Source organism: Antennarius striatus, chromosome 24 (genome assembly GCF_040054535.1).
Source record: "Antennarius striatus isolate MH-2024 chromosome 24, ASM4005453v1, whole genome shotgun sequence".
Taxonomy (NCBI): Eukaryota; Metazoa; Chordata; class Actinopteri; order Lophiiformes; family Antennariidae; genus Antennarius; species Antennarius striatus.
The window spans coordinates 6,097,664-6,125,118 of record NC_090799.1 but is presented as its reverse complement, the minus strand read 5'-3'; the positions used below and the strand labels follow the sequence as shown (position 1 = coordinate 6,125,118).

General features: G+C 45.9%; 3 protein-coding genes and 1 pseudogene across 9 annotated transcripts; 2 read left to right on the top strand and 2 right to left on the bottom strand.

Annotated features, from left to right (window-relative positions):
- Positions 1 to 792: 792 nt before the first annotated feature.
- Positions 793 to 13,905, bottom strand: als2b (alsin Rho guanine nucleotide exchange factor ALS2 b). Of its 5 annotated transcripts, none has more exons than XM_068308921.1 (35): positions 13,829 to 13,905; positions 12,153 to 12,279; positions 11,716 to 11,861; positions 10,662 to 11,632; positions 10,230 to 10,545; positions 9,649 to 9,823; positions 9,412 to 9,508; positions 9,127 to 9,204; positions 8,807 to 9,040; positions 8,550 to 8,721; positions 8,269 to 8,458; positions 8,124 to 8,189; positions 7,877 to 8,039; positions 7,611 to 7,742; positions 7,393 to 7,521; positions 7,225 to 7,248; positions 6,058 to 6,128; positions 5,903 to 5,969; positions 5,617 to 5,822; positions 5,470 to 5,535; positions 5,277 to 5,375; positions 5,046 to 5,210; positions 4,837 to 4,948; positions 4,675 to 4,752; positions 4,456 to 4,589; positions 4,202 to 4,366; positions 3,986 to 4,103; positions 3,746 to 3,903; positions 3,542 to 3,658; positions 3,288 to 3,464; positions 3,148 to 3,205; positions 2,998 to 3,059; positions 2,768 to 2,917; positions 2,567 to 2,663; positions 793 to 2,486 (listed from the first exon to the last, which is right to left on the bottom strand). In XM_068308921.1, the coding sequence occupies exons 2-35, from the start codon at positions 12,170 to 12,172 to the stop codon at positions 2,448 to 2,450; spliced, it is 5,052 nt and encodes a 1,683-aa protein (XP_068165022.1). In that variant the 5' UTR covers positions 12,173 to 12,279; positions 13,829 to 13,905; the 3' UTR covers positions 793 to 2,447. The 5 variants fall into 5 exon arrangements, with proteins under 5 accessions (XP_068165022.1, XP_068165020.1, XP_068165021.1 ...); XM_068308919.1 differs by lacking the exon at positions 13,829 to 13,905 and adding an exon at positions 12,593 to 12,720; XM_068308920.1 differs by lacking the exon at positions 13,829 to 13,905 and adding an exon at positions 12,446 to 12,709.
- Positions 13,906 to 13,914: 9 nt separating this feature from the next.
- mpp4b (MAGUK p55 scaffold protein 4b) lies at positions 13,915 to 21,644 on the top strand. Of its 3 annotated transcripts, none has more exons than XM_068308924.1 (22): positions 14,037 to 14,228; positions 15,028 to 15,127; positions 15,271 to 15,392; positions 15,604 to 15,681; positions 15,772 to 15,855; positions 16,113 to 16,244; positions 18,205 to 18,286; positions 18,374 to 18,459; positions 18,578 to 18,652; positions 18,726 to 18,922; positions 19,207 to 19,265; positions 19,370 to 19,387; positions 19,483 to 19,524; positions 19,610 to 19,630; positions 19,741 to 19,755; positions 19,899 to 19,940; positions 20,020 to 20,193; positions 20,315 to 20,395; positions 20,562 to 20,655; positions 20,725 to 20,833; positions 21,002 to 21,136; positions 21,247 to 21,644. In XM_068308924.1, exons 1-22 carry the CDS (start codon positions 14,148 to 14,150, stop codon positions 21,436 to 21,438), a joined length of 2,019 nt encoding a protein of 672 aa, XP_068165025.1. In that variant the 5' UTR covers positions 14,037 to 14,147; the 3' UTR covers positions 21,439 to 21,644. The 3 variants fall into 3 exon arrangements, 2 of the variants coding, with proteins under 2 accessions (XP_068165025.1, XP_068165026.1); XM_068308925.1 differs by having other exon boundaries at positions 14,091 to 14,228; positions 15,033 to 15,127; XR_011034605.1 differs by lacking the exons at positions 18,374 to 18,459; positions 18,578 to 18,652; positions 18,726 to 18,922; ... (10 more) ...; positions 21,002 to 21,136; positions 21,247 to 21,644 and adding exons at positions 16,567 to 16,930; positions 17,050 to 17,935 and having other exon boundaries at positions 13,915 to 14,228; positions 18,205 to 18,284.
- A 295-nt stretch (positions 21,645 to 21,939) lies between these two features.
- Positions 21,940 to 23,115, bottom strand: LOC137591141 (glucose-induced degradation protein 8-B homolog; annotated as a pseudogene).
- Positions 23,116 to 23,296: 181 nt separating this feature from the next.
- tmem237b (transmembrane protein 237b) lies at positions 23,297 to 27,211 on the top strand. Its single transcript, XM_068308926.1, has 13 exons — positions 23,297 to 23,456; positions 23,601 to 23,636; positions 24,296 to 24,327; positions 24,436 to 24,449; positions 24,606 to 24,677; positions 24,791 to 24,919; positions 25,074 to 25,167; positions 25,287 to 25,444; positions 25,527 to 25,659; positions 25,752 to 26,017; positions 26,113 to 26,200; positions 26,279 to 26,400; positions 26,480 to 27,211. The coding sequence occupies exons 1-13, from the start codon at positions 23,436 to 23,438 to the stop codon at positions 26,542 to 26,544; spliced, it is 1,230 nt and encodes a 409-aa protein (XP_068165027.1). The 5' UTR covers positions 23,297 to 23,435; the 3' UTR covers positions 26,545 to 27,211.
- The last annotated feature ends 244 nt before the right edge of the window (positions 27,212 to 27,455 follow it).

Genomic DNA, 27,455 nt, shown 5'->3' with positions numbered 1-27,455 from the left:
TGTGGGAGTATGTGTGTCCGTCAAACATGACGGCCCAAAAAATGTGACCTATCAGTGGTGGCGCAGCTGTCTCTCCTAACCTGAGGGAGTTGAGGGTAAAACGGGGGGATGGAGGAGAGAGACATATTTCAGTATTGGAACTCTGAAGTTATGTGTGTTTTCAAAAAGGCACTCGGGGGTAGGTGAAAATGGAGTAGAACCGTTGGTTTTGAAGGTCAGGAAAGCGGGTTGCTCCGTCTTTCTCTTCCCCGGCGTTGGAACTTTTGAAGTGGTCCATAGCTGAAGCTGCTAATGCTTTATGATCTCGGATGGACTTACACCTACAGTCCTTGTCCGCTAAAGGATACGGGGACGAGGGCTTTAGCAAATGATTTGAGGTGAAATATTTTGCTCAATGGATCCTGTTACCTTGACTTTGCAGACATGCCCAAAGGGATTCCTTTGGTCTTCAACTGCAAATGTGAGGTGAGTTAAATTTCTTTCTGTCATTGTCTAAATTCTATTTTCAGAAACTTTTTTTTATCAGCAAATTGGTGATATAATTTGTTGTATTGGTGATCTGAATGTTAACATATCTTCTTCGTATCTTCTTCATATCTTAACCAATTATTGGCATTTAATTTGTTTTTACAAAATAGTACTTGTGAAGGATTCTGGAAATTGTCTGGTGGCCTGCAAACTACAGTCATTCATTTGTTTCTCGATTTCTGCGTGAAAATAAGAATGAACTTCTTCAGAAGGATTTGATGACACATTTAAATCACAGACCACATAAAACTGTGAGGACACTGGTAAGATTCATCACGTGTTTATTGCCCATCACATTTGACATCATGTAAAATGCACTAGTGGGATCATGTCAGTTTATTCTGCACACACATAACAGTGCAGCCTGTGTGCTTTCATAGTAAACAGGTGCTGAGGTACAGTAAATTCATCCTTCAGTTTATACCAGGAACCAAACATGAGCTTAACATTGTCTTCAGTTCAGATTTCACTTCATTTAGATTGGATTGAAAATGACATTTCAAACACAACCGTCACAAAAAACGTCTCCTTCTGACTGTAGTTTGATTGTGAGGTTCTGTTTAAGCAGCTGTATTAGTTTTAGTGACACAATATAATACCTGGGAATACTTCCTTTTATAATCGGGTTGAAAAAGACAACAATGGGCTCAGACTCCTCAACAGGAAGCGGCTCATAGCTTCAAAATAACACTTTTATAATATAAAAACCATCAGAGGCAACTAAAGAATGACATGCAAAGATAAGGTCGAGGAATATGACTGATGTTATTGTTACCAGGTACCAACACTTTTAATGGATGATGTGACTCTGAATGTCACAATCGATGAAAACACCTCAAAAATGTTAAAATATTCCAAATCCAGTGTCTGAATTTGTGATTTGAAGGATGATGTGCATAGCGGACACGTTTCACATTGAAAACATACTTGAAATACTAGTTAGCCCTGTCAATGCAGAAGTGACATCAATACACATTAGTGGTCAGTCTGCAATGAACACTGTGTTATTTACAACTACACACTCAATACAACCTAACTCGTGGTAGACAACATGAGTTCATTAGAATATAAACTCATTGCACTCTAAAAATCTGCATATTCAAATCTTTTATTTCCAGATTTCTTGTTTATTTGGCCTGAAGAAAAGGACATTCGTGAATATAAAAAGAAAAAATAACCAATTTATTTGAAAATGTTAAAAATAAAATCGATGTGATTTTTTTTTCGGCAGAACATGCATCTGGAGAAAGGTTAAAAAAAAAAATCAAGTCAATATGAATTATTCAACTGTCAGTTTTTTGTCCTTCTGGTGCCAACATACGGCTGCCAGGTGATGTTAGTGATTGTTAGCTTAGCCACTAAGTTTAACCGTAGTCAGCAGCTTTTTCAGTTTAATTTAGTTACACTCAAGACGTTTGAGGAAAGCGTGATGAAAGAAAGAAAAGCACGCTGTCACCACTCTGATTCTGATTGGACGGCAAAGAAGAGAAGCACCTGAAACTCAGAAGCTCTGACAAAAAGTTGTTTTTCATGCTGAAAAATAAATTCTGCTGAAGGAACACGAGGTCCAGTCGTGGAAAAATAACATCGTTCACGTTGGCACTAAAAAGATCTGAAGCTTGCGTGGGTTTGTTTTACTCTGGACGGGATGAAGCAGCTCCTTATGGCAGGACGACACCAACAAACTGATGCGTACCTTTACAAGGCCTTCAGAGAGAGAGAGTGTGTGTGTGTGTGTGTGTGTGTGTGTGTGTGTGTGTGTGTGTGTGTGTGTGCGTGTGTGTGAGTGAAGAGAGTGAAGAAGCACCATCTCAGCAGCCTGCTCTCATTCATAGGCTGCTGCATCCATCCAACTCTAGGTCTGGTTGAGCCTGGCTCTGTGATTGGCTCTGAAAGCAGGAAGTGCGAGTAGGCGGGTCTTAGGTGATCTTCTCGTGCTGGATCTGGTAATAACACGCCTGGAGGAGGAGAAACAGAAGCCATTGCTCTTCACTGCCTTTCTCACGTCCAGTGAAGCGCATGCGGCCTTGAGTCTGACCTTGAGTGTGGTGAACATGATGCCGTGTTCTCCATGCTGCACGCAGGGGTCCATCAGGTCTTCAATCAGGCTGACCTCTGACCCCAGGTTCCTGATTCTGAGAACAAACATCTGATATGATTTATAAAACAACATACAACACATGCATGCTTTTATTTCTGTGAACACTGTCATGGCGGTGCGGTGCGGATCGAGGCTGACCGAGCACGCAGCACCACGTAGAGGAACACAGGAAACAGTTCGTCCATCGACCACAGGAAGTCCTGCTTGAGCAGCACCTGCACTTCCTGCGTGATCTCCTCAAAGGTGAGCTGGATCACCTGCAGCTTGTCTGACGGGGTGAACGTTGTGCTGCAAGCAAACACAGATCAGAACCATTTCTTTTTCTACTGTATGACTTTTATTTTGACCTCTTCTGCGTGCAGCAGCACCTGATCTGTTGCAGCGTTTCCACTGCGGAGGCGAAACAAGCGTCTTTGGTGCTGGAGATGACCTGAAGGAGACCAACAACGTGGAAAACCATCGTCCCGGACTCTAGGGGAGTTTCAAATCAGCAGGCACTAACAGACACTAAAACATACCTGCTGCTTCTCCCCCAGTGCAACCACGGAGACGGGAAGGGAAACAGGCCAAAATTTCCTGAGAGGACAAAAAAAATGAAGAAGAAATGAAGCTTAAACGATTAAAGGCGTGTTTTAATGTGCTTCCCTCAGTGACGTACTGCTGGACGCCCAGGAAGGCCAGCAGGGCCAGGTCGGGCTGCTTGTTCAGGCGGAGGACACACTCCCAATAGACGTCGTCCTCTCTCTCCTTGTCCAGAGCGTAGAGCGTGAAGAGCGGCGGGTAGAGGCGGGGCAGCAGGACAGGAAGCAGCAGAGCCGAGCTGCTCACCACGCGGCTGAGGAGACGCACAGGAGGAGGCGTTAAAACGGTAGCGATGCTCACGCAGCCAGAGAAGGGGCCGGCGCTCTTTACCCAGGTTTGGGCGACTGCAGCGGCGTGTCAGCGGAGCCGGGCTCCTTCTTCTCCTGGAGGATGGCGCTCGGCTCCGGGATTAACCCGCCCTCCTCTGGCAGGTCTGGGAAAAGAAACCTACAGAAGAGCATCAGCTCCTTCAACCGTCTGCATGACGTCAGTGCAAATCACGCCGGGACCGCCGGACGGACTCTTGTGTGCTACCTGACAATCTGAAAGATGCGGCTGAGGTACGATTTGATCTCTTTGACGGCCTGAGGCAGCAGGCGGCGGTTCGCTCCGACGCCGACATAGGTCATCCTGTAGACCGCCACCAGGGTCTCCACCAGGCGGCCCAGCGGGTGGAGGGCGGTGTCACACGCCTGGAGGGAGTGGAGACAAACGATAAGCTAAAATAATCAACACCTACACCCTGAGAACACGTTTCAGGAATCGAGACGTTACCTTGATGAGGTAGAGGTGGATGGTGTGGTATCTGTCCATCGTGATTGGCCCGTCGTGCTGGGGGATGACCTCCAGACTCTCCAGGATCCTGCTGTGACTTCGGGACAACGCCTCTGGACTGGACACGAAATGACAACATCAGAAATGGAAAAAAAAACCTGTTTAAATCATTAAAATCGTCATGGATGCTCATAGGACGGGTCCAGACACGCCCACCTGTCGTGGATGTGTCGCCGGCTGGCGGTGAGCGCCACCGCGATGTTCTCCCACGCCTTCCAGCTCTCCCCCCGGCCCGGAGCCTCGCAGCCCAGCTGGTTCCAACACTCCTCAAACACCGCCTGCCATTTATTGTCAGCGGACACGCACAGACGACCCAGTTTCCTGCCGCAACACACACACACACACACGTTATTATTCGTAACCGCATCCCCACATGGAGAAGAACGCCGTTTGTTTCCCGTGTGGCTCACACGACGCGGGTTTTGTCCTTGTCGGTCTCAAACAGGTGAGGTTTGAAGTAGGACCCCGCCACCTTCAGGCCGGAGCCCCATTCGCCGCTGAAGGAGCCCTCCAGGTAGTCGCCGTTAGCCATGGTGAGCACGCCCTGCGGGTCCGTTCACAAACATCCGAAGCGTTAGAATAATTCACCCGTGACGCTACCGATGCCGACGCGTCGGCTCGTTCCTCACCTTCCCGCTGAGGGTCCAGTCGTCGGAGAACTCCCCCTCGTAGGTGGTGTCGTCCTCTGACAGCAGGATCCCCGTGCCCTTCGGGTGAAGAGAGAATCACAAGGGATCACCAGAGCTGCCGTGAACCCGAACGCAGAGACAGTGGAATGAGAAGCTGCTCACCATCATCTTATTGTCTCTGAAGGCTCCTTCGTAGTAGAGCCCAAACTGCGTGACCACGACCCCGGTGCCCTGCCGGAGGTGCTCCTGCCACATGCCCATGTACTTCTCCCCCCTTGAGGGCGGAACACACGCATCAGCGAACGAGAAACCAAAGCAGACATCCGCCGCCGCTTTGAAATGCAAAAACGTGGAAGCGACGGCAAACTCACTTCGTGATGTCGTCGAAGACGCCGTAGCCGGTCTTCTTGTCTTGCAGCCACTGGCCGATGAAGACGCTTGGCGAGGAGGTGTTGAGCTTGCCGCTGCGCAGCACGCCGTGTCCGTGTCTCATGCTGTCCTGGAACGACCCGTCGTAGACTTCGCCGCTGGCGTACCTGGAGACGAAAAGGGAGGTCACCCTCTCCTGACCAACAACCAATCAGAAGCGTCGAGATGCTCACCTGTACGTCCCCAGGCCGTGCATCTTGCCGTCTTTCCAGTGACCCTGGTAGTGGTCGTTCTTACTGAGTGTCTTATTGGGGGCAATAAACTCCCCAAAGCTGCACAGACAGATAAAAATGCCGTGAGCGACACACACACACACACACACACACGTCAGCTGACTCAGATGTGACGGCGGCGGCCACTACTCACCCGTCCTCCAGTCCGTTCTTGAACATTCCCGTGTAAAGTCGCCCGTCGGGCCATTTCAAAACTCCCCTGAAAAACAGTAAATCCCGATGTTCACTTGTGATCTCAGTGGTAAATATTCCGTAAAGAGGCGCTAAGCGTGTGTCCGACCTGCCGTTGGGCTTTCCGGCGAGCCAGCGTCCATCGTACGTCGCCTCTTTCAGCCGCCCGTCTTTATAAAACGTGTAGGACGCCGTTCTGGAGATGGGCGGCTCCAGCTTTTGCCCCGATCCCGAGCTGATTGACGCCGTCTCCTGCCCAACCCCGCCGCTCAGGGCCTGGTCCACCGCTTGGTTAATGGAACGATGCCACTTGGCCTGCAAGAAAAGAAACAGGCACCTGGTGAAGGAGGACGTCACCCGGCGCTCCCATTTTTAAGCACCAATGAGGGAGCTACCTTCTCCATGGGGCAGGACGCCAGCAGGGTGAAGGTCTCCTCTGGGGTGATCACCCTCAAGCCAAACCTGAACAAACACACATTCAACCGGTGTCAGAATCAAACCGAGTAAGGCTGGAGTCTCACTGGAGCTGGAGCCGATGATGCAGACTTACTGTCCGGTGTTCTCCTCGGGGATCGGTTCCACCCAGAGCGTGGCCAAAGGGAACACATGATGGGTGGAGAACTGGGTCAGATGAGACGCGGAGAAGGATGGAAGCAACAAGGGAAGGAGAAATGTGAATCGAAGGAGACGAGGAGACAGAAAGGTGAGGCTGGACAAAGAATCTTATTCACTTATTGGACCACATTGGGAGACACAGGTGCAACTAATCTGAAGGAGCCCAGGAGGTGGAACAGGAAGTGGAACAGGATGTGGAAAAGGGGAGTTCAACTACAGCCTGACCTGTAAGTCAATAACACAGTTATGTGGCTCTTCTTCCAGCAGTAACACGTCCTGCCCGTCACTTCATTTACTTCCTATTTATGTTGGTTAAAAGGATGTAAAGAGGGAGGAAGGAAGACGTAAAAAGACTGCAGGACTGATGCAGATGAGATGAACCAGCATGGACATAAAAAGAAAGATGTTAAAAGGTAAAAATTAGCAGAATCATGCAAGACAACATGTGAGTTATCATGCATCAACAAGCTGCTTCTGTCCTTTAAAAAAGACAAACAGGAAAGACGAGAATGAAAAAGTAAGACTGGCAAATATATACAAAATGAAAGACGATGAACGTAAAGAAAGTGAAATAAAGAGGTGGAAAGTCAGTAAAGAAGAAACGTGAATGTACTGAATGTGGAGAAAAGAAGAATTCATGTTTTTTGTTTCCACCAATGAAAAGACGAGGAGGGATGGAAAGTTCTGTGGAGAAGTGAAGGTGAGTGCGTGTGTGTGTGTGTGTGTGTGTTCTCCAGGATTAGTTCAGATGTGAGCAGATTCAAGCCGCGGCTGTCGTCGGCTCACCTTCCATGCAGAGGGAACGGTACGGGGGATAGGGCTGGGAATCATCAGACCACGTGACATGGGGTGCATCCCAACACTTTTGTGCATCCCCAAACAATCTAATATGGTGTCCGATTAAAGCCCAGCAGGTCTGCAGGGGTGTGTGTTTGTGCTGGTCGTGAGTGTGAATGTGAATCAGCTCCATCATCCAGCCCTAAACCCTTCACACACACACACACACGCACGCACGCACACACAAACACACACACACAGGAAAAGGAAGGGTGGGACAGGAGAGAGTCGCTGTGTCGACATTTACATCTGGCTGCATACTTACGAAGTTTTTATAAGGCGCCACGCCCTGACAGCATGGAGGCAAGCACATACAAAGGCTTGAAACACACCATGTTAGGGTGAAACATGTACCTGTGACAAATGAAGGCGAGTTCTACACAGGTGTGTGTATGTGTGTGTGTGTGTGTGTGTGTGTGCGTGTGGAGCTCACCTGTGCGTGGACCAGAGCATCGTTGAAGAGGATGAACCAGTTGACGGAGAACCTCCCGGCATTCTGCAGCGTCAGAGCTTTGTTGCTGCTCTCGCAGATCAGACGGCGATGAGGCTTCCTCAGGGAGTCCTGGTGAGGCACGACGACACCGGTGAGACGCACGCGACGCGACACGCCACGTGAACAGCGAGCCTCACGCCTGAACGCAGCCAGCTCACCGTCATTTTGCCGGGGAAGCTCTTCCAGAAATGAAAGGTGTACTCGGCGTCTTTCCTCAGCCTCTTGAGCTGAAGGGACAAGTACTCGAACTTGGAGCAGCTGTCCTGCAGCCTCTGGTAGTCCTGTGACGACTGACAACACACAGAAGGAACAGACGTGACCTGTGGTTTCTGCTTCTACAACCAAACCAACAGAGAAACGGGAGCAATCCATCCAAAACTGATGAAGCATCTACAAGACGCAGCTGTGTGTCTTCTGTCCTCACCACTTCGAAGCAGGTGGCCAGTTTGAGCAGCAGCCGTCCGTATTCGTGGAGGTGGCGAGTCGGGATGTAGAACAGCGCCACCAGCAGGTCGGCCGCGTCAGCATTCTCCTGGCTGCTCTCCAGCAGCCTCTGAAGCAGCTCCACGTTCTTCCCGAAGAAATCTCTTCAAAGAAATGTTTAACGGTTAAAACGTTTATCCTTTTGTTGCCATGGTTACTGTCAGGAGCGTGTGTCGGTGCGAGCTCACAGTGAGGGTTTGGTGAGGGTCTGGAAACCTCCCATCACCAGGAAGTTGCCCACAGCGACGCAGTATCTATAATAAAGAGACGAATAGAACTTATTTCTTTAATTTCAACCCTCTGGTGTTAACGTCGGTGTCGGTGAACACGTACTCGTGATACGAGTCCAGAAACACGCTGGTGTTGTCCAGAACCAGCAGACCGTCGACGTCGCGGCCGCGCCGCAGGTTGGCGGTGAGGCTGGCGGCGTGCCGTCCCGTCAGGAGGCACAGCCGACTGAATCTGCCCGTCAGAGTCAGCAGGAGGCCGAGGACCACCTGACCCAAGGCAGAACTCAGAGACTCTGCGGGACGGCAGCAGAGAATCAAACGTGAACAACCGGTGCTGAACGGGACGACGGACCTCTGATCCTCGTTTCCGTACGGTTTACCGACCCAGCTCCAGCAGAGGCCGTATGATCTGTGTCTTGATGCCGCAGAGACGGCAGTAGAACTTCCTCTCGGCGGACGCCAGCTCGTGCAGGCTGGCGATGAAGCCCATCACATTCCTGTCAGACAGCGCCATGCACTGCTGGCCGCCCGCAAACACGTTGCTCACGTAACGCAGCTGGAACGCAACGGGATGATCGCAAACGATTTTTACTCGATACTTTCACGAGCGTTTTAAACCTAAACGTCTAAATCATCCTTACGTTCATGCAAAACGGAAGCAGCACAGGCTGCTGCGTGAAGCCTCCCCCCGCCTGCGTCTCCTCTCCCTCGCCTTCATCCCGCCGACCCGACTCTCTGACGGCGCTCTCCTCCGTCTCCTCCCTCACCTGCTGCCCGCTGTAATAAATGATGGGCTGGATGCAGTCTCCGTCGGCGAGCAGTAGGGTGTGCTTCTCTCCGGCGCTGACGTCCCAGACCCGGATCCCTTCTGACAACTGCAGCGAAGAGGAGTCCGGTTAGTGTCGGGTGTGTGTGTGTGTGTGTGTGTGTGTAATGCTGCTACAGGAGGTGGAGGTGTCACCTTTGCGAGGCGGGGGATGGTGCTGGGTGACTCCATGTGTCCCAGCTGACCACAGCTGTTACTTCCCCATGAAAACACCTGCAGGACAGAGACACATTGCAAAAAATTTTTAATTTACTTTTAACACAAATAAATGATCCATCTACATTACATAGTAGTCGACATCATCCCCTTCGGGTTTGTAGACTTCCCTCAGGTGTTTATCCTGGGACTAATTCTACCTGAACTGAGACTGTCAGGTGCAAAGAAAAGATTGCTGTCAGCCCGCGTTTCCTCCCTCCTGACCTGAGACTGAGCGGTCACAGCGAGGGAATGCTGGGCGCCGGCCGCCACCCGCACCACTTCCTTATTGTTCAGACTCTTGATGCACAGCGGCTGAGATCTGCAAACACACGACAGTGCAGTTGTGACTGACAGAATACGATTGGATCATTATTATTAAAAAGATTCAGCTTTTTAGAAAAAATATGTTTAATGATGCACAATCCTTCACTCTTTCACCAGAGACCTCCTTCCTCCTACCTGTCCAGGTTGTCTCCATGTCCCAGCTGTCCGTGCTGGCAGTGGCCCCAGCTCCACACCTCTGTCTGCAGGGTTGGAAACACGTCCTGGGCTTCCGGGGCGGCCCCTCCCAGCGGCGTGAGGGCGATGGCGCGCGTCCTGGAACGAGCAGCTTTCCTCAGCAGCCGTGGAGACACTGTAGCCAGGAAAGAAATCAACATGTTGTGTCATCAAAACCAAACCACGGCCGCTCAGACAGCAGCGCCGTTCGTCGGCGCACACCAGCTGGGCGGAGCCAAACGCATCGAAGCAGGAAACCATCAGATGGAGCAGACAAACAAACACCAACATGGGAACCGACAACTCCGAGCAGAGAGCATCTTCGAACGATCAGATCCTGAAATCCTCAGCTTGATCCTCACCATCAAAGGCCTCGTGTTCATTTAAATTCAACATACATGACACCCAAGCTGAAGCCGTGCTGATGAATGAGGACGCCAAACAAACAAACACACCGATCCGATTGAGCTGCGCCCCCCCCCCGTGGCTGTACTTACGCAGCAGGCTATAGGAGTAGGTGAAGAGGTGAACGGCGTATCTACCCTGTGAGAGGAGTCCAGGGAGCGAGAGGCGGCGCCGCAGACCCTCGGCCTCCTCCTCCCGGATGTCTCCCGTGCTGGAGCTCTTCTTGGCCTGAACGGAGTCCTCCAGGCGGACGCGCTCCGCCTTGCTGTCGGCGCCCGCCAGCCCCCCTGACCTCACTGCTCCTGAGGGAAGGTAGTTCATCATCTTCCTGAAGGACAGCGCCTCGTAGGTGGAGACGACCCGTTCTCCCACCACAGAGGCACAGGACGCCACCAGGCTGTTGAGCGTGGAGGTGGGGGCGGGGGTGGAGGAGGTGAGGTCTCCTGCTGGGGGCTGGAGGAGAAACAAAGTGGAGACAAAACACATTTTAATGGAAGCAGCAGGCTTCAAACTATAAAAAAAAAAAAGAAGCAACCAAAAGCAACCTGCTGTTTACTTTTGTGACTCACCATAGCGTGCAACCCCCCAGGGGTCAAACTGTTGGTCTGCCCAGTCTGTGTGTTCTCAGACAGCTTCTTCAGGTAGTCTTTAACAGCCTGCTCATCTGGATAGGATGAACCCTTGACCCCCAAAGTAACACCACCTTTGGCAGCCGAGGTTTCGGAGTCTGGAGGCGGTCTGTCGGCCAAAGTCAAGTCCTCTGTTTCTGAGTCCTGATGGCGAGTAGTGTCAGAGGAGGGGTCCGCACCTTCGGCGGGAGCTGGTGACACAGCAGTGGAGGTCTGGGAGGGGGGAACCGGCTCTGATGGGGATGTTTTCAGCTCCTGTAAGGGAGCCATGGCCTCCAGCGCGCCCCCATTCTCAGTTAGCTCCACGCCAAGCGGGCAGTAGTGCCCGTCAGAAATGATGACGTGGTCCTCTTTGTCAGTCATGGTGTACAGCAGCTGGTTGCACTGTCTGCATTTGTCCACTGGGGGGCGATGGATGTCTTGAGGGCCCAGGCAGCGTACCAGAGCCAGGCTGTGTGAGGCGCCGCAGGCCACCTGTAGCACACACCGGCCCGCCAAATGCTCCACTTTTTGCGGCTTCCAAACAGGAAAGACCGCAGCGCTGAGTCCCAGCTGGGAGCCGCTGCCCCACGCCCACACCTGTCGCTGGGCCGACAGCGCCAGGGTGTGCTGCTCCCCGCAGGCCAGCTCCAACACCGGGACTGTCTGTGGGGGGGTTGTGTCAGAGTCCAACAGAGCGACGGGAGTCGGGTTGGGGACGGTCAGGAGGCCCGACAAGCCGCACTGTCCTGAGGTGTTGTCGCCCCACATGTGGACGCCGCCGTCCTCCGTCACCGCCCCACTGTGGAAGCTTCCAGCGGCGACCGCTACGACTCTCTGGCCGCTGAGCACGCTCTCCAGGGTGTGTTTCTCCAACGCTGGCCCCTGATTCTGCTTCCATGGTAAATCCCCGACACTGTACACTTGTCCTCCTGCATGAGGAGCAAGGAAGGTGTTCTCATCTGACGTTTAATTCTTATTTCTCCGCAGTTTTTTTAAAATATAAAAGTGTTACCCTCCACCAGCAGGACGCCATGTCGCACGCCCAGAGCAACTTGAAGTACAGGCCGGGGCAGGAGCAGCCTTTCTGGGGTGATGCCACAGGAGTAGCCCCTCCAGGTGTGGAGCAGGCCACGCTCTCCAGCATCTTCATCCCCAGAGCTGAGAGAAAGTGGAGAAAAAAAAAGACACGTGAGACCATCATTGTTCTTCAAACAAAACCACGGCAGATTTATGGCAGTAAAATTACGTTACGAGATGATTTTATGTGGTGATGATGAGGAGGAGGAGAGGGGTAAGAGGAAGAGTGCTCTGTGACCTGGTGACCTCTGAACAACAGATGCTTTGTGGGTGAAAGCAGAAGTGAGCACAACTTGATCTGCAGGCGATGTCACATGGTGATCACACACACACAATCCTCTTTAAGGGGGGGGGGGGCTCTGGCAGACGCACCTTTTCCTCTGGGTCTCCATGAGTGGCTTTATTTCTCCACCATCACGCCTTCAACTGATTGCAGATCTTCAATCCAGACGGAAGTCGCCTCATGAGCTGGAAGGGGAGAAACAGCCTGCAGCCGTCACTGCAAACAAAGACATGTTTGTCTGGCTGCTGTTTACTTTCATTTTAATTCCAGTGAAGAAACTCCTAAAATCAGGCAGACGCAGTGGAAGGACCGATCTAAAGTAGTCGCGGTTCTTTTTTTTTTTTCATGTGTCGCAGAAGCTTCAGCATCAACATCTGCTCACCTGCCGCCTCAGCCAGGTGTTTCCATCGGCTGGAAGCTAACGTGTTAACGCTAACCCCAGCTAGCATCAGCTAGCTAGCGAGCCGAAGCAGGAGTCAACACCACAAATTACGTTTTTTACGCAAAAAAAAATGTCTATATTTCTTACTCGGTATCCATAGACGCCACTCCGAAGGTCTCACTGAGACTGGGAGAAATATATAAACCAGATAAGTTATTTAACACGTAAATACCGCCGGTTGTTTTCTCATCCTCTGATGTTGACAGACAGTAGCTATTAACAAAGATCGTCTAGAGAGATCATGGAGGCTCTGAAGCAAAAAATATGGAGACACACTTCGATTGTAAATAATCACGGAACCGTATTTGTAGTATTAAATAAGAAATTATTGTTGTAAAAAAATCTATATAACTGTTGCATTGTCATATCATAAAGTTAATCAGACTCAAATTTTAATATGAACGCAAATTCTATTATAATTATTACCATAATGATAAATCTGCTCAAACCTGTAAACCCCCCATTGATTGATAGTTCGGTTCGTAATGTTTACTTAACACTTCAAAATAAAAAAAATATTTGTCTTTATCTGGACCAGAGATGGTCTTGTAAGACCAGTATTATTATTTTCATTTTTATTGACCAATATTTTTTTTACAGAGACACGTGACTATGTTGTGATTTGCTATTAATTTCACACAAATTGTCTAGAAAGATTTTTTTTCCATTACTGGTGTCTTTTTAAACGTATTTAAAAAGACACCAGTAAACGTATTTATTTTCTCTATTTCATCGTGTAACATAGAAAGCTATAGAGTGGCACCTCTTACTTATTAACCTCTTCTTCAGGGTCGCCTCGGAATTTTTCTTCTTCGGCTGCCTAAAAATATTTGACCACCATAAGCGCGCCCTCCTGTGGTCACATGTAAGAAATACTGTATACTGTACTGTATTTACATGCTAAATGCGACACATTTTGAAAATTCATATTAACATTCATTCATTATATATAAAATGATTGTAATCTATAATTTGCTGTGTTGGATGAAATTTTATGTATTTTTCTCTGTGAAATGAGAGAAAATGCAGAAAAACACCCTCACTTGCAATGTTAAAGAAACTAAAAAAAAAACCCAACTGGATCCGCACCTAAATTTAATGCAGTCTATTCTGTTCCGAGACCCATCCTCCCACCAAGTTTTATGGAAATCTGTTAAGTAGTTCTTCCGTAATCCTTATAATCCAACAACAACAACAAAACAACAACGAGGCAATAGGTGAAGACAACCTCATCAGCAGAAGTTATTAAAAGATATGTTTAACCAAGAAGATAACATCATATGTAGGGACCTTGTTTGTGGAAGGAGAGATTTTGCCTGATACCTTTATGAAATGCATTGTCAATCAGGAGATTACTCCTCCGGCTCTGTCCTGTGCTAAGAACTGAAATCTTGTCTTTTGAAGTTGACACCTTGAAGTTGTCCTCCACCCACAGCTCCTCCTGCGTGAAAGAGTTAAGAAGATTTGGCAGCTCCACACCAAACGGTCAGCCGGTGAGAGAGGAACCGGCTTCCGGTGGTTGGCAGCTCACTTGCCCAGGATTAAGTGGGATAGAGGGAGATTACAGCCCTCTCTCTCTTGTTCCCTGTGGCTCGATGAAAGCATAGTAGTGCATCCAGTCTCTTGGGATAATTTTACAATCATGGATACATTTTCCTGCACCGGTATTGGTGCAGGAGGTAGTGGATTAAACCGTGTGGCATCCCCACAGACTGAGACCAAGGTAAGATTGAAATTTCAGGGGGAAGAATCAGTCAACTCCTAACTGCAGAAAACTTGAGAATCTTAAGTTACCTTTTTCTTAAATGTTTCACCTGCATTGTCTTGCACACCTGTGTAATATATTAATGATGTTACAATGACTGGGAGGCAATAAAACATTATCAAACTTTATTTTCTTACGTATTATTAGCTGTGTCTTTTATAAAGTCAAATTGATCTGTTGTTTATTAAAAATAGCACCTTGACAGAAAAGATAATAGACTTTTCTTGATTATGGAGTTTGTTTCTCAATATTATTCACCAGCCAGAGATTATGGTCTGCACTTCTCTGCTTTTGCATCGCCACTGTGTGCCATTAACCCCTGACCCCATTCACACTAACCCCTGATGGAGTTGTGACCCACCTCATCCCACTGTGCCTATTACTACCCAGCTGGATTACTAAACAGGCAAAGTGGGCAACTAATGGCTCAGAAAGGGATCAAATTTCAGGACTGTAACCATTTTAGGAGTCTTGGCATTGTTTTATTCTAACATGAATAAAGTCAGTGGTGGCCTCTGAGAGGAAGAGGTGATTACTTTAAAAAAGACACCAGCTGTTTCCAGTGGAGCACACAGAAAGACAAATACGAAGAAACCCAGGTTAGGATTAAAAAATGCCAGGTTTTATTTGTTGTAGTTAATTATGTAGCATATAAGGTAGTCTATATGGTACAGCATCACCTCAAAGAGGTGCTCTATCTAACACAGCATTGTCTCAACATGTCTCATAATGTTGTGTTTCCGGTTGTTTTGTCCAGAGCAGCAGCCAGCAGTGGTTTGGGGGTCGGGGTCCGATGACCATGAGGCAGGCGGTGGAGGCTCAGGTGCTCAACCCCCATTATGAACTGGGAGAACACGGTCAGTGGGGAAATATTATTTCACTGGTACATTTTATTAGGTTAGTTTATTTATAGTGTTTGTGTGTATATATAAACAGTACACACACACACACACACACACACACACACACTTTATTATGTGTATGTATGTTTGTGTTGCAGGCATGCGTCAGATCCTGACAGATGTGATCGAGGAGGTGAGACAGTCAGTGAACCAGGACATCGACGGAGCCGAGATCCTCCACAGTTTGCTGAATGCTCCCTGGTTGCAGTCGCTGCTCAAGGTCTGATAACACTTTTTATTTTCCCTGTAGCATGAAATCCTACTATTATAGTACTTTCTACCGTTGAGCGCAAAAAACATTACAAGAAATCCCTTTCCCTGAACCTGTGATCCCGCACTTGGTGTAAAGATATGATGGTCTGTGCTGAGGAATGGAGAACTGATCACATGTCAACTGCCTCAGTTTAATAACTTGAAAATGTGATTTCTAGGTTTATGCATGTCTCCAGAAGTACACAAAAGACTCCCCAGCTCCGGCCCTGGACTGTGCTTCAGAACTTTCTTTTCAGGTAACACACAAATTTGTTTTCATTAAACATCAGCTTAGTTTTGTGAAAGTGTATAGTCAACGGTGATTACTTGTCTTCTTGTCTGTGTAGCTGCTGGTCGACATCAGATCGTTGCCGGGCTGTTCTGACGAGGTGAAAGAGCTCTACCGTCTCTTGAGGCAGCCACAGCTGCAGGTGAGGAACCACAGCTAATATTTCAGCCATTCACATCCATTAAAAAAAACACTTTATAAGAAAAACAGCACATCAAAAAGACTCTTTCCAGCCTGAAACTGTTCCAAAAAGATATTTAAGATTATTATAATTTAAGATTGGAACGTTTTCTTCTGAGGAAAAAGTCAGCTTATTATTAAAAACAGCTCATTAAATAAAGACAAAATAGTTGAACATATGCGTTGACATGAAAAAAAATTATTTCCATTCTGTGGTAGGCTCTTCTCTCAGCTCATGATACGGTGGCCCAGAAGGACTACGAGCCGGTGCTGCCACCGATGCCAGAGGAGCTGCCGGATGATGAGGAGGCCACCAGGATTGTGTGCCTGGTGAAGAACAAACAACCTCTGGTGAGCATTTCAGTGTACACGCTGGACTCCACTATGTTTTCCTTTTTTTTCGGTCAGATATAAATCACACTGCAGACTGCTTCCAACAGAGACCAGCTGTCTGGATTTTAATCTCTCATTTGAATAATTGTTTGTTAATGCTACAGATAATTTCGAAGCAGAAGGAACTAAGGAGTAAGATTGTTTTTTAATTAAATAATATAATTATTACCTTAAATGCAAGTATTCTGTTTGTACTGTCGGTCAGGTGTTTTGGGTCTGCTGCCTCATACCCTTTATTTGAACATTGTTATATTGAACATTTTCCTCTCTGCAACACTAGAAGGTCAGACCTCCTCTGCCTGCCTCCTCCCCACGTGCAAAAAACTCTGGGAGGGGGATCTGCAGTCACTGGGACGACCTGAGACGTCTGACACGGGTCAGGCTTCACCACTGCAGCACTTTCGGGACCCCAAACTCTGCACGTGTGCAGGATATGTGTAGCTCGCGCAGAGGCAGCTACCCACCATCTGAATGGTTGTGTCATGCAGCAACTGCCCCACTATACCCTCCATCTCACTGTCAGCCAGTCGGGAACTGTAGAAAGTGCTGTGAAAAGAGTCAGTGTAGAGTCTGTTGCACCAACCTCCTCAGGGAGCAAAGTTTCAACTGCTCTGTCCCTTCGATCTCCAGCTCCTTCCTACCTGGTAAGACTAGATCTGTTGGTTTCCATCAGCGTCATCAATTCGTCATTCCATCATCCATCACAGCAAATCGTGGTTTTTATATCTTATACTTTATATCTGTTATTGTTGTTGTTTTGGAGACCGTGTTGTTCAAGAGCTCCGCAGTGGAGATGAAGATGAAGCGGGGGAGTCCACTGATGCCTCATCCACGCCTTACACACCCCGTCACTGGACCATGACTCCTCCTTGTGTCACTGCGCCCTACTATTCCCATCTGGACGAGCTTCACCCAGGCCTGCCTCCCAGGCTTTGGAGCCCTCGTGTCCGCACTGCTCCTCCAAGCCCTCTGCGTCCTCACCGTCAGGAGGATTTGCCTCCAGTGGAGATCTCCAAGCAGGAAAGTCTGGATGAACTGAGGAGCACCGTGCAGCTGGCTGCGAGCTCTATGGAGAACAGCACCAAAGACATCAAGCTCCTTGGAGAGAAGATGGCAGCAGCAACAGAACGCATGTCAGACACGGTTCAGGATAACTCCCAGGCCTTGGTCCTTCTCTCAGAAGTAGTGGACCGGTTGCAGACCCTCCTTGTCGCCTCCAGGACCGACATCAGCTTTTCAAACCTTGCAACCTCTGACCCAGACGGGACACCGAACAAAACTCAGAGTCAAGAGCAGCATCCGTTCCTGATGCATCAATCTAGATGTTACTTCCCCTCACTTCCTTCTTCCAGCTCCTCCAGCTCCCTCAGCAGCTATCTGCACGCTCCCTCCTCCTCCCGAGCGTCCAACTGTCTGTCGGTATCTTGCCGGGGGTCACCCCAAAATGCCAGGAAATCTAATGTTCACACTGACCTTGTGACAAACGGTCTGCTGGATGAGCCCAAAGAGATGGCTCACTCTGTTAAAGGTCAATTTACAAAACAGAGGAAGAAGCGAAGAAAGAAGGCAACATGAGACCTGGGAGGCCGTCCAATGAAAAGATGTCTCGGTTGACGTGGAAACACACTGCGGTAGCTGATATTGACTTGGTACTTTGTTGTTTTCTTCTCCATTGGACCATTTCATCATCTCATTTTTCAACTCTCACCTTCTTCTCTCCAAATGTCTGACATGTGGTTATCAGGAGTTTAAAAAGTTTATTGGTGTTTTGTTTGTCATGAATTAAACCTTCCAACCTCATTTTCACTGCATCCGTCATATTTTTCTTTGTGTGTGATTCAGTTTGACTTACATGCTTTCAGTTTCTTTATTGATTCAGTGTTTTATTTTTTAATTTTATTTTATTTTTTGGTTCTAGGGAGCAACTATAAAGAGAAACGAGATCACAGGAGAGATCTTTGTTGCCCGGGTGATTCATGGCGGACTGGCTGACCGGAGTGGTGAGCTGACGTCTGAAACTTCAATTAAAATAAGTTATGCTGGAGAAGATCTTAATATTTGATCAATTATTTTGTTTGTCTTTGTAGGTCTTCTACATGCGGGCGACAGAATCGTAGAGGTGAATGGTTTTCCTGTGGATGGGATGGAACCTGAGCAGGTTATACAAGTTGTGGTACGTTTTTCAAGGACAGACACAAACAAATTTGGATTGATGGCCTGTTTATATAAGGTTACCAAATTCATTCATATCTGTAAACTAATTGGTTTTTATTCCTTTACAAAAAAATCAGCAAGTGAGGTCACAAGGCACGATCATGTTTAAGGTCGTTCCCATCACAGAGAGGCCAGTCCACAACCAGACCATGGTAGGCTTGTGCATTACCTGACTTGTTTTTCACATGCTAATGTCATCGCAATGAACTCCTTTCCTTGTATTAGCTGTACGTGCGGGCCATGGCAGACTACAGTCCTCAGCAGGACATGACCATCCCTTGCGCTGACGCAGGTATAAGCTTTAGGAAGGGGGACATCCTGGAGATCGTGGACCAGACAGACGCCCTCTGGTGGCAGGCCAAGAAGCTGCCCAGCGACACATCCTGCGCCGGCCTCATCCCCTCCACCAACCTGCTGAGAAGGTCAGTGGGAGTTTCTTCCTTATTTATGGAAGAAGGTATTTATTTTTTTCCCTCCCATATTTATTTATAATTTATGAGTTTCACTTTCAGCGTATTGTGTTTTAAGTTCATCTTCAGGCACTACTTGACAAAATGCTAAAGTTGATCGTAGCATGACTGTGTTTTGGTGAGTGTCGCCTCATTTAAGAGACAGAAAACTGAGGAAACCAGAGATGAGAGGAGAAACTCAAATATTTTTACATATGTGTGAATATATAAGCTCAGTCTGTTGTATGTTGTGACAGGAAGCAGAGGGAGTTCTGGTGGTCTCAGCCTTATCAGCCACATGCCTGCATACAGACCTGTAAGTTCCCCCAAATCTTCTTCAGTGACCTGAAAATTTATTTCAAATCATTCTGAACAGCTTGACAGCTGAGATTTCTTTGTTTCACTGCTCGTCTACTGAAGTGAGCACCGTAGAGGAAGGTGAGCGGAGATCTCAGCTCATCCACACTGTTACAGTACAACAAGCTGCAGAAATAATCATCAGTTTTAACCTTTTGATTCCATTTATCACTCAGAGGAAGACTTGGCAGCCATAGACGAGAAATGTGTTGAAGCAGGTAAAGTTTAAAATTCCATGTTCTATGATTTAATATAAAAACTTACTGCACTGAATTGACTCCTGTCTGTTTTTCTTTCTGCCAGATGAAGAGGCTTTTGAATCTGGTAGGTAAGTCTTTGTTGATTTGTCTCTTGGTCTTTTCATCTTCTGTTCTTCAGCTGAAACGTGTCGTTTCTTTCCCAAACTCTTCTGCTGTCTGATGGGTAAATGTCAGAGGAGCTCAGAGAAGGTGAGGAAATTACACGTTTGCCTCCTTATATGCCAACCCGAGAACATTCAAGGTTTTTTTTGAAGATCAGATGACTCAACATAATCAATTACTGGGGGAAAAAAAGTCTGTTTATGTCATGGTGTGTGTTCATGTCCCACCAGACGAGGATGACTTCAGTCGCAACACTGCAGGAATCTATTTAGGTAAGACTCCTAACCATACCCTTATTTTCCATTTTTATTTTTCTGCTTTTATCACTGTTAGTTTCTCATTTTCTGTCAGCGGGCTTCAGGCGTAGCTTGCGTCTGTGTCGACGGCGGTCTCACAGCACCACCCAGCTGTCCTGCCACGCCCGCTGCCCCAGCAGCTGCCCCAGCGCCTGCGACAGCCCCTACGAGGAGGTGGTGCGATACCACCGCCACCCGGAGGACCCTCACCGCCTCATCGCCCTCTTGGGTACAGTCAAGGCCCCTAATGGATGGCAGAGCTATTGCTGTAGAACAGAGTAGAAAATTTTATTTTAATTTGAAGTTCAATTAATTAAATGTATGATTGTAATGCTTGTCTTTTTTCTCAGGTCCGTCTGGGGTGGGGGTGAATGAACTTAGGAGGCGCTTGATCGAAATGAACCCCACCATCTTCCAAGGAGCCATATCTCGTACGCCCCCTGCCAATGCATTAAAAAAATATATATAAATATGTGTGTGTGTGTGTGTGTGTGTGTGTGTGTGTGTGTGTGTGTGTGTGTGTGTGTGTGTGTGTGTGTGTGTGTGTGTGTGTGTAAGACTATCTAAGAGAAATAATTATGCTTTGCTTTAATCCAGACACAACAAGACCACCGAAAGCATACGAGGAGTCTGGAAGAGAATACTACTTCACCAGCCGGGAAGTCTTTGACAACATGATGTATAACAACAGGTAAAAGACCAACGTCTAGATAGAAATCAAGTGTCTGGAAAAGAAAACCAAACAATGTCTGTCCTGCAGGTTTGTGGAGTACGGGGAGTACAAAGGGAATCTTTACGGCACCAGCATAGACTCTGTGAGGGACGTGTTAAACAGCGGGAAGATCTGTGTCATCGACATCCAACCAAATGTAAAAAAGAATATTTCCTAATGCTTCAATACGATTAATATATGATTGCAGGCTGTCATTTTCAAGCTACAATAACATTTTGAAAACAGTCTCCAGCCAGTAATTTTAAGTATTTTACACAATAGCTTTAACTTGAGTTGAGTATATTATTGTTTTATCTCTATGTAGGCTATTCAGGGAGTGAGAACTCATGAGCTGAAAGCCTACATCATCTACGTGAAGCCTCCACCACTAGACCGCCTCAAGGAGACCAGACAAGACTCGTACATCACCACTAACTACTATGTGAACCGACCGTTCAAAGTAAATTCTCCTGGGAACACAATTTATTTAGATTTGTTTTGTTATTTGTTTTAAAAGCTATGCAGTTCTCTAGCAAGCGTCTGGAATCTGATTATTGTCTCTTTCAAAAGGATGATGACTTCCAAGAGATGGAAGAATCAGCTCGAAAGATGGAGTCCCTCTACTGGCAGTTCTTTGACCACATGATTGTCAACGATGAGCTGCAGGACTCTTGTATCCAGCTGCTGACATCTGTGAGGAAGGCGCAGGATGAGCCACAATGGGTGCCAGCCAGCTGGATACGACCCACTCAGGAGTCGTAAGGAAGGGTATAAATGGACAAAGGAGATGTGACCTCTTAAAAAATGTTAACTTTTTTCATATTCCTCATTAAAAATCAAAATTTTACATGTAAATCTTTTTTCCCCCTTCATACTGCGTATTTTAGGGGAGTTGGGCATCTTAATCTTCTGAGCTTTCTGTTACTTGTGTGCCTGATCTGCTTCGCAAATCACTTTAAATCCCCCAAGATAAGATAGAGTGAGTCCAAAGAAATCCCTGAAACTGTGTCAGAGTTTAATGTCAAAATGTAGGAATTTAAAAGTAGAACACATTACTCCATGTTTACATTCTGGAGATGGAAAAATGTCAGAAGTAGAGATGTGAGAAGTCATTTTAATATATCAATGGAGTTTTCACATTCTAAGTCATTAAAGTATCAAAAAGCAGCCCTTACAAAAACAAAAGGTTTTACTCCATATAACTAAGTTTGTTGCAGTATAAATAGATAAAAGGAAATGTGTCAATTTAGTAATGCTTTGGTATGTTTTCAATGGTGATTCTTATTTTGGGTCTTCAATCGTGCCCTTGCTGAAGTCTGTCATTTTGGGATACTTCACTTCCTTTTGATCAAGTTTATTTTGAACCCACAGCAGTATCTTCAGGAGTGTAGCCAGTTTTGGGTGTTGACTCTCTGTTTTCATAGTCTACCGCACATTAATTTACTTCACTCCACACCTTTTGCGTCTGCAACGTATTGAGCAGATCTCCAAAGGGGGAATCTTCGAGGTTGTTGAATGCCAGCAGGGCCAGAGTTCACTCCATGTCTGTCAGACGTTCTCGGCTCTCTTCCCCTGCTCTGCCAGCGGAGACTGGGCAAACTCAGCTGCTGTAAGTGGAAGTAGAGGTAAAGATTGGTATCCAGCAGCTCTGGATGGAGACTGTTCATCACCGCAATAGCATCCTGAATCTCCCCTTTCAAGATCATCTCTCAGATCTTAATCTTTCATTGAGGAGATCCAAGTCCACACTAGGCTCTATCCCTATCTCCATAACTCATCATACTTATGTCAATCCTTAATATGTCGCTATACTATCCAGCAATCAGAAGTAGAAAATCAAAGCATCAAAGTAGAGTCAGCGATCAAAACAGTTGTAGTCCTTACTTGAAGTACCTTTAGTTTAAAAGATCATTTTAATTGGATATTTAATTGCACCACATAAAATTCATGGCACGGATACGGGAGGATCCAAGGTAACTTATTTTGTAAATAATGATAAGAACAAGCTGATGAAGTACCGCAGCTTTTACATTCGAGATAGGGCTAACATTAACTAACTGGTTGTAAATACAAGTACTGTATTGTTAACACAATAGGTTTTATCATTGCAGAAGTAGAGAGTCAAGGCTGTATAAATTTTAGAATCTTATTAAAACAGCTATGACAGGCACAGATGTTCACTGTCAACTACACAAACAGGATGATTTCTTGCCCTCCTCCCCACATGCAATAAAGAATGTGATTTTTGAATTTTTACCTACTAGCCAGACTTTCTATCTTCTTGTTTAATGTCACTTTCATTGTGAATCAACGTCACTTCTTTGTGTTCGTTACACCGAAAAATGTGTCATTGAAAAACAAAAACAAAAATACACTGTGTGTTTTTATTTATTTGAAATGTTATACGTGAAGGTGTAAGTTAAGCAATTAATTTTAATATTTATACCTGTCCTGAAATTTATTAAACACCTCTGATTGTAAATTGTCCTTGTTTAATTCATATACATACAGTATATATAATATATATTCTGTGAAAATTACTAGTGAACGATAACATTTTATTTTGAAGATACAGGAAGTGTTATCTGATCCTCTCAAGTACATCCGGGTTAGGAATTCATGAAAGGATTGGTAGTACCTGTAAATAAATAAACAGTCCAGCAACTTTAAAACGATTGTAGCCCTTACTTGAAATATCTTTAGTTTAAAAGATTATTTAATTGCGTGGATATTTATTTACGCCGGATAAAATTCACGACATGGATACGGGAGGATCCAAGGTAACTTATTTTCGTAAATAATAATAAGAACAAGCTAATGATGAAGTAGTAGCTTTTACATTCGGGATAGGGCTAACATTAAATACTTCCTAGGCTAATTGTAAATACAAATATTTTCCAACATTTTATGTTTTATCAATGCAGAAAATGCGTCCCAGGGCACTTCCACCTCTTCCACAGGTTAGTTATTGTTATTGTTGCTGGTGTTTTTAAGTACTATGATAGTTACAAAATATGCAAAGAAATGAAGTCACTTTTTGTAAATAATTTGCCAAGTAAAAATGATGAATGGCTGCGATGTTGGAAACAACATGCAAAATGTAAATTTAAAGTAGTTACAGTTGGTAAGAATAATCGTTCATACCAATGAGACTGCACTGGAAGGAAAAAAGCACTTAGAACATAGTGCTGGTATTTTAAAAAATGGAATTATAAGAAAAATGGAAGAAGATTCCATAGACTGGATGTCCCAATCAACCACACAGCAGAGTCTAAAAAGGTTGGTGTGGCCTGACCTCTGCCATGATAATCCCTGTGGTGACGGATGAATGAACACAGATTTAGCCAGGGATTTAGTCGCGTCTACCAGGATGTTATGTTCAGCTTCACTTCACTCTTTGATTCTTGGAGGGAATGGTAAGACAGACTACAGTAAGATTCTGTTTTGTCAATGAATGGCGTTTTTTTTTCTAGGAAGAATCAGTAAAAACTTATCTGAGTTTAAAAAGACAGGGATGTGAAAAGTCTTTCAATGGAAAATTAGATTTCTTTGATTGAATTTGTTAAAAATTGAGCCACCACCACTAGAACTAAACAGATGTCTGATTTTGTCTTTTAAGCAAGGGCAACGATCACTTCCCACCATGCCCAGGTAAGCAAAGACCTTACTTTATAACTGTGAAATAATATACTTTATTTTCTGAACGGTCAAGGCAATTTTTTTGTCTCCTCTCTTTTCTCTGCCTTTGGAAACAATAAGCCAAGACATAGCTGGTGAGTTTGGATTTGAATTGTGGTTGCTGAGTTTTATGGGATCAGATAGATAGATAGATATAGACAGATACTTTATTAATCCCAGAGGAAATTACAATTTTATTTTTTTATCATCTCATATTTGTCCTGAAACTCTTTGTTTATCATCATGTAAAGGAGAAGTACCTCCAGCAAAACATAAGAAGAAGAGGGTGAGAAAGGAAACAAATGGAGTTGATGATGTGAATGGTATGCATAATCCTTTCTTTCATATGTATTTTTCAGCCTGTTGTACAAATGTAGTTTTACAGATTAAACAATCCAAGAAATGTAATTGTAAGTATGTGCGGTTTCTTCTTTAGGTCAGGGGATAAAAATGGGAGGCCTCGGAAGCCGGAGGGGATCTGAGATTGAGGAGAAGCTTCCCACTGAAGCCACGACTGACGCACCCATGCAGAGGAAGAAGAGGAAAAAGAAAACTGCTACTATTGGTGAGAATTGAGTAGTACTGCTTTTATGTACGTTCAAGTGCTTCAGCTTCATTATGATTAAATAAAACTTTTGAGGATTTTCAACTATCACCAGCTCAAATGTCCTTCAGAAAGATGGAAGATGATGTAGAAATGTGATAACTGATATTTTCAGATTTTGAAGAGGATGAAACCAACCTGGTGAATGAAGAGGCAGGAGATCAGAACACTGATGGGGAAGAAGTGGTCAAAAAACCCAAAAAGAAAAAGTAAGATCGTAAAGACTATTAGCTCTTGGTAGATTTGATAACAGTAGAGGAAATGTTCCCAAGCCAAATAGCTGAATATATCACATTTGTCTTTAACATGTTTTTTTTTGCATTTTCAGGAAGTCGAAAGTTGTTGAATCACAACTTCCCTGTGAACTGGATGTAGATGAGGATGATGTCATCACTGACAGCATTTCTGCAATCCCCCAGCATTCCCTGTTCTCGGCCCCGCAGGGTCAGAGCCAGCCAGTGGGGAAAGTGTTTGTAGAGAGGAACAGTGAGTAACAGAAGCGCCATTCTCTCAGATGATGTTAAAAGTGAATATTGTAACTTGAAAATGTGTGTGTGTTGACGTACAGAGCGTTTCCAGCCGGCAGATCGCTCAGACTGGAGGAAGACCAGTGACCAAATAGACAACATGACAGACTTTCATCACCTTCAGCCACACGTGACCACCAGAGATGTTTCTGTGAGCTTGCATGGAGGCTTCAGGTGAAGATGTCTCTTCCATTTAATCACATTTTTAAGAGTGTGTGTGTGCTCCCCCTTTCCTTAACATCTCCCTTCTTTGGAATCTGCTGCAGGGTGTTTGGCCTGTACTGTCACGGCTTCCTTGCAGGCTTTGCTGTGTGGAACGTGGTGGTGGTGTACATGTTGGCTGGGCAGCACCTCACTGCACTGACTAACCTGCTGGAGCAATACCACGGCCTAGTTTACCCCTCCCAGTCTCTGCTCTACATGTTGCTGGCCATCAGCACAGTTGTTGCCTTTGAGAGGGTGAGCCTGGCCAAAGGCTCCATGGCGTTGCAGGAGTTGATCACACTGGGCCCTGTCGCTTTGGCCTCATTTCGTGGGTTCCACCTCATGCACACAGGTTTCTTAAGGGTTAAGTGATAATTTAGTTGAATTGAAATTCACACTGCCTGTTTCTTTTTTGCCATCCAGTGTATTTCTCAGCGCTCGTCTTATCTTTGAGCCAGCAGATGACCAGCGATAGAATCAACATGTACCCAGGAGTCAACACAACATTATGGTGAGCTCTCTGAAACAATGTTCTGTCTTAATTATGAAGCCTGGATATTAAACTCAAGTGTCGCTTTTTTTTTTCTAGGCCACCAGGGTCTGAGCACCAGATTCTCAACCCATGGGTGACCATCAACCTGGTGGTGGCTCTGCTGGTGGGGCTCGCTTGGATCTTCATCGCCACCAGACCTGAGGAAGACTCTACTGAGAGTGAGAAGGAGAAAAGAGTCTGTCCAGTGCTGCTCAGAAGGAAAATACATCTCATAATTATCCTGTCCTTCCTTCTCAGGTCATCTGATGGCCATGGAGATTGAGCCTCCCCAACCAGAAGACAAATCAGAAATGACAGCCTGACTCTAGATGGATAGATAGATAGATAGATAGATAAATGCATACTTTATTAATCCTGGAGGACATTGTGAATATCCCCTGCTCAGACATAAATGTACATGATAAATACTGGATAAATAAATACCAGGAGAAAATCGAAACACTGACTACACAGGACATGACAGACCACAAGACATATACTAACAGGACATATACTACACCAACAGGACATACACTTCACTAGAGGTACCACCTGGTGGGCAAAGTACATTCTTCTTACACTGCCAGAAATCCAGCACCATTTCCTTCGTCTTGGAGATGTTCAGCTGGAGCTTGTTCTGTTGACACCACTCCACAAAGTCTACCACCAATGCCCTGTACTCCCCCTCCCCACCCTCCCTGATACATGCCACAATCGTGGTGTCATCGGAGTACTTCTGCGTGTGGCATGTATCCATGCTGTACCTGACAAAGGGACAAAGCAGGAGGTCTTCGACAGGGACGTGACCCTCCGTCTGACTCTGACTGATATTGTACAGCTTTGTTGTCATTTTGCACATATTTTGAAACCTGAATGTGATGTAGATTATTTTTGTACTTTTGACATGTGGAAAGATTGTCTCAGACATACAAATACAGCCTTTTCTGTGAAAATCTAAAAATGCCTCTTTACTACACCCTTAGCTTATGTAGCCTTCAACACTGAAAAGTATATGTACTGGCTGTCTGGTTGGAGTTGTCCACAATGGCATTCTATCTTTGCCATAAACATTTATTAGGCACAATATTTACAAGGAGCATTAATAAATATAATTTTATGATGAATATTTGTCGAACTAAAACATTAAATAATACAAAAACTCGCAAGAGTCAGGGAAATTATTGCGTTTAATCGGTTTTTGTTTTATTTTTGCATTACAAATAGTTTTTCTCTG

Coding starts and splice junctions, on each gene's coding strand:
- als2b (XM_068308921.1), bottom strand. CDS start 12,172: ATGGAGACCCAGAGGAAAAG. Junction 5,823..5,902: donor CGTCCTGCCCCATGGAGAAG/GTAGCTCCCTCA, acceptor CTTTTCTTGCAG/GCCAAGTGGCATCGTTCCAT. Junction 2,664..2,767: donor TACGTGGTGCTGCGTGCTCG/GTCAGCCTCGAT, acceptor GTTTGTTCTCAG/AATCAGGAACCTGGGGTCAG.
- mpp4b (XM_068308924.1), top strand. CDS start 14,148: ATGGATACATTTTCCTGCACCGGTATTGGTGCAGGAGGTAGTGGATTA. Junction 15,682..15,771: donor CTTCAGAACTTTCTTTTCAG/GTAACACACAAA, acceptor TTGTCTGTGTAG/CTGCTGGTCGACATCAGATC. Junction 19,941..20,019: donor CACTGCAGGAATCTATTTAG/GTAAGACTCCTA, acceptor ATTTTCTGTCAG/CGGGCTTCAGGCGTAGCTTG.
- tmem237b (XM_068308926.1), top strand. CDS start 23,436: ATGGATACGGGAGGATCCAAG. Junction 25,445..25,526: donor AGTGTTTGTAGAGAGGAACA/GTGAGTAACAGA, acceptor GTTGACGTACAG/AGCGTTTCCAGCCGGCAGAT. Junction 26,018..26,112: donor TGTCGCTTTGGCCTCATTTC/GTGGGTTCCACC, acceptor TTTGCCATCCAG/TGTATTTCTCAGCGCTCGTC.